Below are 14952 nucleotides of genomic sequence, written 5' to 3'. Positions count from 1 at the left end.
GACATAGTGAATTTGCAAACAGCTAAAATTATACACAAAGCAAACTATAAGCTGCTACCCAAGAATATACAACAATTCTTCTCAAAAAAAGAGGAGAAATATAATCTCAGAGAGAAATGTAATTTAAAACATTTGTACGCACGTACAACACTTAAGACCTTCAGTATATCAGTATGTGGAATTAAATTATGGAATGGATTAAGCAAAGCAATCAAACAATGTACTAATATGATACACTTCAAGAAACTCTTCAAACTTAAAGTGTTTACAAAGTACAAAGAAGAAGAACCATGACAAACATTCTGAATTTATTTAATTCATCCATTCTTTCACTCTCATAATAATCTTACTTATCTCATCATATGAAATTATGTAACTTACTTCACCAATTATTATTTATCTATTTATTTTTATTGTGATTACTTATGGAGTACATTGTGAATAAATTGAGAACAGGAAGTGAACAAAAGTTTTAGCAACTGTTATGTAAAAGAAAAGGGGTAGAATTAAATAAGCTCTGCTTCTTCCTACTCCTTTTCGAACATGTTGATAAGAGAAACTGGAAATTGTGATGTATCATGTTGTATGCTTGCATGTTCGAAATAAACTCAAACTCAACTCAACTCAACTCAAACATCTCAAATATGATTAAAATGTTCCTTTGTGCTTTTTTTTTTTTTTTAAAATGTGCATCTGGATTGCCCGTCAGCATAAGCGCTACAGCTGGTCGCGCACCAGAGTTGGCACTCGGCAAAAATAAAGAAAGAAAGTTAAATGAAAGGTATATCAAGGTAATGCATTTCTTGTTCAAGCCTGTGAAAACTACCCTAATTTACAATTTTTTCTCGACAGTAGTATCTGACTTCTCTGTTAGACGTTAAAATCTCTGTGTGGACTTTGCATGTTATCCCTGTGACTGTGTGGGTTCCCTCCGGGTACTATGGCACACACGGAAGTAATTCAAATAACGCTTTTCAAAACAAAAGTAGCACCGTTGTATTGCACACTCGACATAGATACTTTTTGAAATGTATTTTGTAATTTATGATTGGCCTCACGCGGGCCGGACAGGGATGCGCAAAGGGCCGGATGCGGCCCGCGGGCCGTACAATGCCCAGGTCTGGCCTAAATGGATTAATCTGCTTTGGAACTTTATTAGACGTCTTGGATTATTTGTTAGCTGTCTGCCTGTGTGTGTAGTTAGTATGTTCCAATAGCAGCAGAAGTGCACTTTTTGGAGAGCTGTATTATTTTCAGTTTTGTGCCCAAGAGACTGATTTTATTTAACACTATATTATTATTTATACACCTATAGTGATCACAGAGACATGTTGTTTTTGTGTTACTGTATATATTTGTTTTTCTGAAAATTAATATACGTTGGGTAACAACAGTCAATATTTATTTATTTTATTTTTTTTAGGGGGGTAACAGTCAATATTTATTTATTTATTTCATTTTATTTGTTTCTTATAAAATAAAAGTGAGCTTTTGTTAAACCAAATATTGTGTTTTTTTCCATATACAACAACCTATCTGGATTCGATAAGAGAATCGATAAGGAACCGGTTCGATAAGAGGATTCGATAATGGGCTCGAACTTGATAATTTCTTATCAAACATCACCCCCCCCCACACCTCAACCCCACCCAACCTCCTCATGCATGTCCCAAATTCCAAGCTGCTGTTTTGAGGCATGTTAAAAAAAATAATGCACTTTGTGACTTCAATAATAAATATGGCAGTGCCATGTTGGCATTTTTTTCCATAACTTGAGTTGATTTATTTTGGAAAACCTTGTTACATTGTTTAATGCATCCAGCGGGGCATCACAACAACATTAGGCATAATAATGTGTTAATTCCACGATTGTATATATCGGTATCGGTTGATATCAGTATCGGTAATTAAGAGTTGGACAATATCGGAATATCGGATATGGGCAAAAAAGCCATTATCGGACATCTCTACCACACACTGATCTGTTCGATGCAATGACCCTCATTCACTAACTGTGTTACAAAAAATGTTATGGTTTATACGCCACTGCAGCATTTAAATGTGCCATTTATTGTCGTTTAGCACAGTCGATAAGCCTAACAAAATTGATCAAAGATTTCCACATTTTCTGGTCCCAGTTCAGATAGCGATACAGTTTTTAAGATTTTCTTCGAGTTATGTTTCCTTGAGTTTGCAGAGAGAGAGAGAGAGCACATAATGACAGACAGTATTGCTACTTCTCACCTTCCCACTTGTTAGAACGTTAAACCAATTTTTAATCTTGATGTCTCTTCAACATCGTACTGCAATAACTTTGCCTCATATCCTGTTCATTCCAATCCCATTTTTTCCCTGTGAAAGGTTCACCTCTTGACGGACCAACTAAGTGCAGAAGCGACAGCTCGACTGGAGGCCCAGGCTAGAGTTCATCAGTTACTGCTGCAAAACAAAGATCTCCTGCAACACATCTCGCTGTTGGTTAAACAGATCCAGGAACTTGAGACCAAAATTGCAGGACCTAACTCGAGTGAGTATAGCTTTCCCGCACATTCATCCATGGTTTCAAGTTATTTTCAACTGCTATATCGCACAAGTTCAGAAAGTTAACTTAGGGCATTTTTCATTGAAAACCTATACAAAAACACACTCCCCACACTTTTAAGAAAACCAACTGAACCCCACATGTACAAAACCCAAAACCAGTGAAGGTGGCACGTTGTGTAAATGGTAAATAAAAACAGAATAAAATGATTTGCAAATCCTTTTCAACCTATATTCTATTAAACGGACTGCAAAGAAAATATATTTAAAGTGGCCAAACAGCTCAATTTTGGTTTCATCTGACCACAGAACTTTCCTCCAGAAGGTCTTATCTTTGTCCATGTGATGTCAGATGAAACAAAAATTGAGCTGTTTGGCCACAATACCCAGCAATATGTTTGGAGGAGAAAAGGTGAGGCCTTTAATCCCAGGAACACCATTCCCACCGTCAAGCATGGTGATGGTAGTATTATGCTCTGGGCCTGTTTTGGTGCCAATGGAACTGGTGCTTTAAATGGGACAATGAAAAAGGAGGATTACCTCCAAATCCTTCAGGACAACCTAAAATCATCAGCCCGGAGGTTGGGTCTTGGGCGCAGTTGGGTGTTCCAACAGGACAATGACCCCAAACACACATCATAGTTGCAAAGGAATGGCTAAATCAGGCTAGAATTAAGGTTTTGAAATGGCCTTCCCAAAGTCCTGACTTAAAAATGTGGACAATGCTGAAGAAACAAGTCAATGTCAGAAAACCAACACATTTTAGCTGAACTGCACCAATTTTATCAAGAGGAGTGGTCAAAAATTCAAGCAGAAGCTTGTGGATGGCTACCAAAAGCGCCTTATTGCAGTGAAACTTGCCAAGGGACATGTAACCAAATATTAACATTGCTGTATGTATACTTTTGACCCAGCAGATTTGGTCACATTTTCAGTAGCCCCGTAATAAATTCATAAAAGAACCAAACTTCATGAATGTTTTTTGTGACCAACAAGTATGTGCTCCAATCACTCTATCACAAAAAAATAAGAGTTGTAGAAATGATTGGAAACTCAAGACAGCCATGACATTATGTTCTTTACAAGTGTATGTAAACTTTTGGCCACGACTGTGTCACTCTATGACATCACAAATGGCCCACTGTTATTCATTCATGTCATTCAGAGGCATCCAGAAATACGTGAAAGCTCATGGCCAAATGCATGAACATTATGAAGTGACCCCTCGGTTACGTCCGACACGAGTATCCAACATTTTAAAAACATTAGCAAGTCAGAAAATAGGAAAATCATCATAACAGTATATTGTTAAGTCTGTTGCTTTTGTCAAGACATTCTGTTTTTATGTAGGTACTAGGGCTGTGAATCTTTGGATGTCCCACGATTCGATTCAATATCGATTCTTGGGGTCACGATTCGATTGAAAATCGATTTTTTTTTTCAATTCAACACGATTCTCGATTCAAAAACAATTTTTCCCGATTCAAAAGGATTCTCTATTCATTGAATACATAGGATTTCAGCAGGATCTACCCCGGTCTGCTGACATGCAAGCAGAGTAGTAGATTTTTGTAAAAAGCTTTTATAATTGTAAAGGACAATGTTCTATCAACTGATTGCAATAATGTAAATGTGTTTTAACTATTAAATGAACCAAAAATATGACTTATTTTATCTTTGTGAAAATATTGGACACAGTGTGTTGTCAAGCTTATGAGATGCGATGCAAGTGTAAGCCACTGTGACACTATTGTTCTTTTTTTTTATTTTTATAAATGTCTAATGATAATGTCAATGAGGGATTTTTAATCACTGCTATGTTGAAATTGTAACTAATATTGATACTGTTGTTGATAATATTCATTTTTGTTTCACTACTTTTGGTTTGTTCTGTGTCGTGTTTGTGTCTCCTCTCAATTGCTCTGTTTATTGCAGTTCTGAGTGTTGCTGGTTCGGGTTCGGTTCTGGAATTGGATTGCATTGTTATGGTATTGCTGTGTATTGTTTTGTTGGATTGATTAATTAAAAAAAAAAAATTTTTTTTTTTTTTTAAATAAATAAATACATTTTAAAAAATCTATTTTTTAAAAATGAGAATCGATTCTTGCTGCGAGGTTTGTTTCTCCGGGATGCAAATGGATCACTCCAGACAGGACTTGCAGGTAGGAAAATTTTTTAATCTTCTCAAGAAATCTTGGCAGGGCATGAGGTAAACAAACAGCATAAACTATGGCATTGCATGACACAAACAATGATTAGAGCCAGGTGAGCGTCCCGAACACAAGAGGCAGGTGAAACTAATAGGCAACCAAAACAAACAAGAGGGCACAAAAACAGGAACTATGGAGTCCAAAACTAACAGAACATAACAAAAACATGATCCGGACCACGGATCATGACAGATTTTAGGTGGTCCTGAAGAATTTGGAGGTAATCCTCCTTTTTATTGTCCGATTTACTCTCTGTAAAGCACCAGTTCCATTGGTAGCAAAACAGGCCCAGAGCATAATTCTACCACCACCATGCTTGACGGTGGGCATGGTGTTCCTGGGATTAAAGGCCTCACCTTTTCTCCTCCAAACATATTGCTGGGTATTGTGGCCAAACAGCTCAATTTTTGTTTCATCTGACACCACATGGACAAAGATAAGACCTTCTGGAGGAAAGTTCTGTGGTCAGTATGTGCTCCAATCACTCTATCACAAAAAAACAAGAGTTGTAGAAATGATTGGAAACTCAAGACAGCCATGACATTATGTTCTTTACAAGTGTATGTAAACTTTTGATCGCGACTGTATGTATACTGTATGAAAATTGATGGGTGGACTGAGCTAAGTATCGATAGTATTAAAACCAAGTGTATTATCATAGCATTAGCATACCATACTATTGTGATGAGATTGATACTTTTCGATTCGCTTTGAGGTCTAGTTCAAGGATTTCAGGACCTTTATTGTCATACCAGCACACATTAGATGGCACAACATTTAGTACCCAAGCTCCCAGATTCAGCCCAATAAGTACCCCCAAGAACGGTAGTATGAACATAATAATTAAATAGAATAAGATAGGTCCTGGGTTCGATTCCTAGGCTCGGGGTCTTTCTGTGTGGAGTTTGCATGTTCTCCCCGTGACTGTGTGGGTTCCCTCCGGGTACTCCGGCTTCCTCCCACCTCCAAAGACATGCACCTGGGGATAGGCTGATTGGCAACACTAAATTGGTTCTAGTGTGTGAATATACCGCAATTATATCGTACCGTGGTCCTAATACCATGATAATATCGCACCGTAAGATGTATGTCGATCTGTGTTGGCTCTGCGATGAGGTGGCGACTTGTCTCGGGGGTACCCCGCCTTCCGCCCGAGTGCAGCTGGGATAGGCTCCAGCATCCCGAGAGGGACAAGCGGTAGAAAATAGATGGATGGATAGAAGATTTTAAACCGTTACATCCGTAGTTAATAGGAATAGATCATGCTTGAAATAGAGAAAAGTAACAGATTGTTATCCTGTAGTGCAGTGTTTCTTAACCATTGTTGAACCGTGAGCGCCTCTTAGGGGGCCGCCAAAAAATATCTGTTTCCCAGCTGTGGTCCGTATGGGCTGCAGCAGTACTCAGCTGTAATACACTTTTCTACCAAACAAACATAACAAGTCTGGAGCTAAAGCCATAAAGAAGTTTCTTCAGCGCAAAAAATATGACTAAAGTGCTGAAGCTGTATTTTTAATTTCTACTTAGATTTTGACACATATATATTATTAGTATTATTATTTTTAGTAGTAGTAGTAGTATTTATATTAATATATTTAAAATGTATTTAATTTAGCACTGCATATTTTATGTGCATTTATTTGTCATCAGTTATACGAGTCTCTTCTTTTGCAGTATATTTGTTTAGTATTGATTTTTCTTATCAGCCAGACCTAAACTTAAGGTTTAGGTGTTAAATCAATATTAATCTATTTGATTTACACATGCTTTCATATAATTTGACCAGGTTGTAAGTAGGTTAGATATAATTATTGAATCTGATTAAAGAGAGTGAGTAAGGTTACTATTTCAGTGTTAATATTTGAGTGAACCCCGGGCTCCTCTGTAGTAAAAAGGTTAAGAACCCATGCTGGACTGCAAATAAAATATAATAATGTGTCTCACAAATCTTTGTGTTTTTGTTGTGTTATTAATATTGTTGTATTGTTTACAAACAAAACATTACGTGAGGGGATTAATTCCTTGGACAGAGGAGGGGTTTTGGGTCCAAAAAGCCAAGCTGCTTTTATACCCAATCATGGCACCCACCTGTTCCCAAATGTGGGATGTTCCAAATAAGTGTTTGATGAGCATTCCGCAACTTTATCAGTCTTTTTTGCCACTTGTGCCAGCTTTTTTGAAACATGTTGCAGGCATCAAATTCCAAATGAGCTAATATTTGCAAAAAAAAATAACAAAGTTTTTCAGTTTGAACGTTAAGTATCTTGTCTTTGCAGTCTATTCAATTGAATATAGGTTGAAAAGGATTTGCAAATCATTGTATTCTGTTTTTATCTACGATTTACACAAAGTGCCAACTTCACTTTGGGTTTTGTAGAATTAGCAAATGAATGAATGAATGAAATAAGTTTATTTCGGTCATATAATCAACCATTTTGTGTGACCAGTTTAACAGTACAGATTATACGTATTTAACAATCATACACATTTACACACACAAAGAAAAGAAAAAGAATGACCGAAAAAGGATTGGCTGAATCCAAAGCTTATATTTGCCTATCCCAGGGGTCGGCAACCATTACCACTCAAAGAGCCATTTTGACCCGTTTCACAAATTCAAGAAAACAATAGGAGCCACAAAACTCTTTTGAAATTTAAAATGAAATAACACTGCATACAAAGTTTTTTTTTGCTTTGTGCTATGTATAAACTAAGGGTCTCAGACATGCGGCCCGCACCTTAATATGAAAATGTAATGTTAGTGCGGCCCGCAAGTTTTATATGAATGGCGCTTGACAGCGTCATACTTGCCAACCCTCCCGATTTTTTCCGGGAGACTCCCGAGTTTCAGGGCAACTATTCTCTCGAATGTCTGCTGATTTTCACCCTAACAACAATAATAAGAGCGTGCCGTGATGGCACTGCCTTTAGCACCCTCTACAACCTGTACTAACAGTGTGCCAGCCCAGTCACATGTTGTATTTGGCTTCTGTACACACACGTAAGTGACTGCAAGGCATACTTGGTCAACAGCCATACAGGTCACACTGAGGGTGGCCGTATAAACAACTTTAACACTCTTACTAATATGCGCCACACTGTGAACCCACACCAAACAAGAATGACAAACACATTTCGGGAGAACATCCGCACCGTAACACAACATAAACACAACAGAACAAATACCCAGAATCCCATGCATCCCTAACTCTTCCGGGCTACATTATACACCCCCGCTACCACCAAACCCCACCCCCCCAACCCTGCTCCCCCACACATCAACACACCCCCGCCCCCCTCCGTGCGTCGGTTGAGGTAGGCGGGGTTTGGTGGTAGCGGGGGTGTATAATGTAGCCCGGAAGAGTTAGGGATGCATGGGATTCTGGGTATTTGTTCTGTTGTGTTACGGTGCGGATGTTCTCCCGAAATGTGTGAAAATCGGAGAATGTTTGCCCCGGGAGATTTCCGGGAGAGGCCCTGAAATCCGGGAGGGTCTGCAAGTATGCAGCTGGGCCGCATCAGAGTGATCAAAGAGCCGCATCCGGCTCCGGAGCCGCGGGTTGCCGACCCCTGGCCTATCCTATACATTCACTGAAAATTAGATTGCCTGGAACATCGTTCAAAAAATCAATGGGATGAAAGTAATCGTTGCTATATTTTATCAAATCATTTTTTATTACTGTGTACACCTGATTGTTTTGTTCTTTTTTGTATGCATACTGTAACAAATATACATACATGTATTATTTAGAACTACATATAAATGATGGTAAATGGTGGTGTTCATCTACAGCAGATAGATCTAACTCTGTAAACATTTTTCTCCATTTGTTGCTTATCAGTGGGATCCCTGGACAGTTTGTTGGAGATCACTTTCCGCTCCACTGTGCCCCCGGTAATCTGTGACCCGACTACCCCTAAACCGGAGGTGTCTGCCCTGAACTTCCCCCAGCTTTGCTCCACTGACGGAACCAGCAACGCCTTTGCTACTTCCCACGGGACTCTGGGAAGCCCACTAGGTAGGGACCGTCTTCTCAAACTAGAGTGTTTTCGTTTTCTCCCAGGACCCCCGGGGTCTCCGGCACCTCGACTCCCCTCGCCTCCCCCTCCGCTCAAAATCAACAGGCTTGAAGTGCTGGAGATGCCTGAGGGCACAGCACAGTTGTCAGAATGCAACCCTGAATCTCTGGGTGCACGAGTCTTTGCCAGGTTCCAAGAGTCAGGCATCGTCTCGGAGTACGGCTCCGACACAGACGACAGTGACGACAGGGAGGGTGAGGAAGAAGGGGAGGACGAGGAGGAAGAGGAAGAGATGGACTTGTTTGGTTGGGGGAGAGATGCAGAGACCCTTAGGCTGTTAAATGTACTAAACCAAAACGGAACCACTGACTGTCTGGGGGATGAAATAGAAGTGTAACAGTCTGAGCTTCTCTCCTGAGGAAGCAGACTTCAGAGACTACAGCAGCTAATGACTGTCAGATATACAGTACATGTATTTGCCAGTGATCTTTAATTGATATTGTTCTCTCATTAATAGCAAGATGTCAAGTCAGCCTTGTCTGTCTCTGATAAATTATGGATAGGCTTATATGGTACTGAAATATTTAGGTGCACTGTTAAAAAGATTGGCTTACTGTATTTTCCGGACTATAGGGCGCACTGCCGATGAATGGTCTATTTTCGATCTTTATTCATATAAAAGGACCGGATTATAGGGCGCATTAAAGGAGTCATATATTTATATATTTTTTCTAAATGTAAAACACTTCCTTGTGGTCTACATCAGTGATTTTCAACCACTGTGCTGCCGTGAGATATTGTCTGGTGTGCCGTGGGAAATTATGCAACTTCACCTAATTGGTCCCAAAAATATTTTTTGCAAATCAATAATGCCGATAAATGCTTTAAAATGTAATATCGGAAATTATCGGTATTGTTTTTTTTATTATCGGTATCGGGTTTTTATTTTATTTTTTACATTTTTTTAAATTAAATCAACATGAAAAACACAAGATACACATACAATTAGTGCACCAACCCAAAAAAACTCCCTCCCCCATTTACACTCATTCACACTCATTCACACTCATTCACACTCATTCACACAAAAGGGTTGTTTCTTTCTGTTATTAATATTCTGGTTCCTACATTATATATCAATATATATCAATACAGTCTGCAAGGGATACAGTCCGTAAGCACACATGATTGTGCGTGCTGCTGGTCCACTAATAGTACTAACCTTTAACAGTTCATTTTACTCATTTTCATGAATTACTAGTTTCTATGTAACTGTTTTTATATTGTTTTACTTTCTTTTTTATTCAAGAAAATATTTTTAATTTATTTATCTTATTTTAGTTTATTAATTTTTTAAAAAAGGACCTTATCTTCACCCTACCTGGTTGTCCAAATTAGGCATAATAATGTGTTAATTCCACGATTGTATATATCGGTATCGTTTGATATCGCTATCGGTAATTAAGAGTTGGACAATATCGGAATATCGGATATCGACAAAAAAGCCATTATCGGACATCCCTATCAATAATCATAATGTGCCGTAGTCTAGTGCAGTGTTTTTCAACCTTTTTTGAGCCAAGGCACATTTTTTGCGTTGAAAAAATGCAGAGGCACACCACCAGCAGAAATCATTAAAAAAACGAAACTCGGTTGACAGTAAAAAGTCGTCGTCGCAATTGTTGGATATGACTTTAAAGCATAACCAAGCATGCATCACTATAGCTCTTGTCTCAAAGTAGGTGTACTGTCACCACCTGTCACATCACACCCAGACTTATTTAGACTTTTTTTGCTGTTTTCCTGTGTGCAGTGTTTTAATTCTTGTCTTGCGCTCCTATTTTAATGGCTTTTTCTCTTTTTTTGGTATTTTCCTGTAGCAGTTTCATGTCTTCCTTTGAGCGATGTTTCCCGCATCTACTTTGTTTTTATCCTTCTTTGTGGGGACATTGTCGTTGTCATGTCATGTTCGGATGTACATTGTGGACGCCGTCTTTGCTCCGCAGTAAGTCTTTGCTGTCGTCCAGCATTCTGTTTTTTGTTGACTTTGTAGCCCGTTCAGTTTTAGTTTTGTTCTGCATAGCCTTCCCTAAGATTCAATGCCTTTTCTTAGGGGCACTTACCTTTTGTTTATTTTCTGTATAAGCATTAAATACCTTTTTACCTGCACACTGCTTCCCGCTGTTTCCGACATCTACAAAGCAATTAGCTACCGTCCGCCACCTACTGATACGGAAGAGTATTACATGGTTACTCGGCCGAGCTCTAGACAGCACCGACACTCAACAACAACACATCATTTGCAGACTAGAATTACTGGTCTGTAAATAACATTTTTTTACCCCAAATAGGTGAAATTAGTAATCTCCCACGGCACACCAGATTGTATCTCACGGAGTGTGCCGCGGCACAGTGGTTGAAAAACACTGGTCTAGTGCCTGTGCTTTGTAGAGCTTGGCAGGTTAATCTTGTAAAACTCCATATCAGTAGGTGGCAGCAGGTAGTTCATTGGTTTGTAGAAGTCAGAACGCGTCGAGGATGGTTTGTTGTGATCCCAATATGCAGAGCACAATGGGAGACAGCGTGCAGGTAAAAAGGTATTTAAGGCTTAAACCAAAAATGAACAAAAGGCACTGAAGCATAGGGATGGCTATGCAAAACAAAAGTAAAACTGAACTGGCTACAAAGTCAACAAAACCAGAATGCTGGACGACAGCAAAGACTTACAGCGTGTGGAGCAAAGACGGCGTCCACAAAGCACATCCCGTACATGACATGACAATCAACAATGTCCCCACAAAGAAGGATAGCGTACGCACAACTTAAATAGTCTTGATTGCGAAAACAAAGCAGGTGTGGGCAATAGCACTCAAAAGGAAGGCGTGAAGCTGCCACAGGAGAACACCAACTATACAGGAAGGGTCACCAAAATAACAGCGCAAGACAGGAACTAAAGCACTACACACAGGAAACAACAACAAACTCAAAATAAGGCACGACAACCTGGTGGAGTTTCATTTTTTAACTTTTTCTGCTGGTGGTGTGCCTCCGTATTTTTTTTATGAAAAAAATGTGCCTTGGCTCAAAAAAGGTTGAAAAACACTGGTCTACATAACATGTAGTGGTGGTTCTTTGGTCAAAATGTTGCATAGATTATGTTTTACAGATCATCTTCAAGATGCTTTCTGACAGTCGCTTCCGGATGCGCCGTTTTGTGGGCGGTCTTATTTACGTGGCTCACCTTCGACAGCGTCTTCTCCCCGTCATTTTTGTTGTAGCGGTGTAGCGTGCAAGGACGGGAGTGAAAGAAGTGTCAAAAGATGGAGCTAACTGTTTTAATGACATTCAGACTTTACGTCAATCAATAACAGAGCAGCATCTCCTCATCCGGAAACAACAACAAGGCCGGAAATGTGTCCCGTGAAAAACCGTCCGACCGGAACTCTAATAACTAAAGTTCCTTGGGTGAATAATATAAACTCACTACACCGGTATGTTTTAGCACTTTAATTTTTCACTGACAGAAATAAGTAAGAACTTTATACTACTTAATATTAGAAATGGCAACAGCGGAGGATGAATGTACCATAACAAGAAGATAGAGAAAAAGAAGAAGCTTATCGACCATGTCAAGGTCAAAGGCAAAGGCGCGCAATTTTTCAGGATTTATACAGATCCCAAATACAGATCAGCAGGTACCAAAAGGTAAGGAAAGTTGCTTTTGCATAATATTGGGAAACAAAACGCCAGATAATGTATCTTACCTTATACAGACACCATAATAATACTTGTATGTTTAATCCACTGACAATCCACCAAGCGGAGCGGCTTCATGACTTACCAAAGTCGTACTAAAACATGTTGATAGATTTTTGAGCGCCGTGTCTAGTGTTCTATATTTTCAATGGAACATATAAAATGTTGGTGTTGTTTACTTGAGTCATGTTGCCATCATACCTCTTTCCACTATCTCTTATGTTTGACTGCCATCTACTGGTCACACTTATCATTGCACCATGTACCAAATAAAATAGCTTCGAGGTCGGTGAGCAAAACCAGAATTATTCCGTACATTAGGCGCACCGGGTTATGAAGAAAAAAAATTATTTTAAGTGTGCCTTATAGTCCGGAAAATACTGTGTTTAGATTATCTGTTTGGGATCTAACTCTAAAGGTGTGCTTTGACTAAAAGCAACATCTATTCATGGCATATCAACGTTAACTTCTTAATTCCTTAGATTAGTTCTTGCAAAAAAGTGCAAAGGAAATGATAAATGATAATATAATTCATGACACTTGCTTAATGATCCCTTATTGTGCAAAGTTGACTTTTTAATGATGCAACAATGTGTTCCTGTTTATGATCACCAAACTGAGAAAAATCTATCATCTCCTTCACTTGTTTGCTGCACTTTTGAGAGAAGAAGAACTCAGACAGTCACTTTTGATGTTTTGAAAGACCTACTTCCTCACATACCCGCCTTTGAGCCACCTATGTACACACCCCACACCCTCTACTTCAACAGAATTCCCTGCACATCTGAAAATAAAGGCTGGAGCTCTGCCAAATATTTGTCAATCATCTACAGACGTGGGAGCTTTTAGTTGTATAGTTTGGTTTTTCTTCAGCAAATAGGCTAACATGATGATAGCCTGTTAAACCGTAACTGTAACGTTAACACTGTAGCTCACATAGCTATGTTGGGATGTGTGTTCTCCCCCACTTCTATGATCATTTTCCTCTTTTCTGACTTATAAATGTTGTTACAGTATTGGATACTCGTGTTAAACGATGCCAAAGCGTCAAATCATTAGCGTTGATACATTTGGGTGTGAGCGTGCATGCAGTTTGTGATATCACAGATTGACCAGATGTATCTGCTGTCTGCCTCCTCCCCCTTCTGCTGTTATTCCTTCTTGTTTCATGTCCTCCCGCCTGCTTTGATGTCTATAAAATAAGTACTTAGGTCTTTATTTGTTCACCGTTTTAAACGGGACTTGTTTTATTGCAAAACATTTTGAAAAAGACGGCACAGTTTCCACATTGCTACTAACCACAAGTGAAGGTCGGAATCATAGAATGCGCACAATGCTGGTGAAAGCAGCTTTTTTTTGGACGCGGCATTGTGCGGCAAACAAATCAGTGACGTGCGGTGAGGTTCACGACTGGTGAGGCTTCATCACAGTCAGATTTACAAACATATGAACCCTAAAGAGTATCTTATTCACCATTTGATTGGCAGCAGTTAACGGGTTATGTTTAAAAGTTCATACCAGCATTCTTCCCTGCTTGGCACTCAGCATCAAGGGTTGGAATTGGGGGTTAAATCACCAAAAATGATTCCTGGGCGCGGCGCCGCTGCTGCCCACTGCTCCCCTCACCTCCCAGGGGGTGAGCAAGGGGAAGGGTCAAATGCAGAGGACAAATTTCACCCCACCTAGTGTGTGTGACAATCATTGGTACTTTAACTTAACTTTAACTTTACACATACAAACTGTAGCACACAAAAAAGCACATTTAATTAAAAAAAACGTTATTATTGTCTTACCTTCACTTATAAATGAAGTCCATGCGCTGCTCCTTTTGAACAAAAACATCGATAACTTGTTTATAGAAGTCTTCCTTATCTTTCTTCAGTTTTAAAAGTCTCTCTGTCTTGATGGAGATGATCCTTTAATTATTACCTCCTGCTTCGATTGAAAGTCCAGTTTAGAAAACTGTTTTATATTAGATATGTAATCCTCTATGTTAATAATCCAGGCAAGAGGAAAAAATAAACGATCGCTGCTAACTGTTGCTGCCTGTTGTCACTTCTTCTGCAGCCGAGTAGTCGCAAGAATGATCTCTGCGATCACTAGCGCCCTCTACCACCAGGAGGCGGGATTACTGCGAGCCTCACACAGTGCGTCTTTTGCAGCCGTTTTATGATTGCTCAGCACAAGAAATACGTTACACACATACAGTTGTTGACAAAATACACTGTACATTATATACCTCAGCTAACGAAACTATGAAAATGTATAATATAATTCATATAGCAATACGGTCTCACTGCACAGCAGGCCAGCAGTTAGCCGAGTCATTGCGCAATCCATGGTGAGGCTCAACTCAGTGACGTGTCTCAACTGGCTGGTGACTCACTGCAAGTCTCTTCTCAGTATTTGAACGGCAAATGTTAAA

The 14952-nt window shown here is 39.3% G+C and overlaps 1 protein-coding gene across 3 annotated transcripts in view; it reads left to right on the top strand.

The window, feature by feature from the left end:
• LOC133635361 (carboxyl-terminal PDZ ligand of neuronal nitric oxide synthase protein-like) overlaps window positions 1–14952 on the top strand; it is a 264836-nt gene that overhangs the window by 186621 nt on the left and 63263 nt on the right. For 2 of the 3 annotated variants that reach the window (XM_062028500.1, XM_062028499.1), the window contains exons 9-10: window positions 2362–2527; window positions 8594–8770. In XM_062028500.1, the coding sequence (XP_061884484.1) occupies window positions 2362–2527; window positions 8594–8770 (343 nt within the window). Of the gene's footprint in view, window positions 1–2361; window positions 2528–8593; window positions 9617–14952 lie in introns of those variants that run through there. The other variant, XM_062028502.1, reaches the window with a different exon arrangement.

Source organism: Entelurus aequoreus, linkage group LG19 (assembly GCF_033978785.1).
Source record: "Entelurus aequoreus isolate RoL-2023_Sb linkage group LG19, RoL_Eaeq_v1.1, whole genome shotgun sequence".
NCBI lineage: Eukaryota > Metazoa > Chordata > Actinopteri > Syngnathiformes > Syngnathidae > Entelurus > Entelurus aequoreus.
Note: the sequence above shows the minus strand (reverse complement) of the source record. Positions and strands in the feature narration are given on the sequence as shown.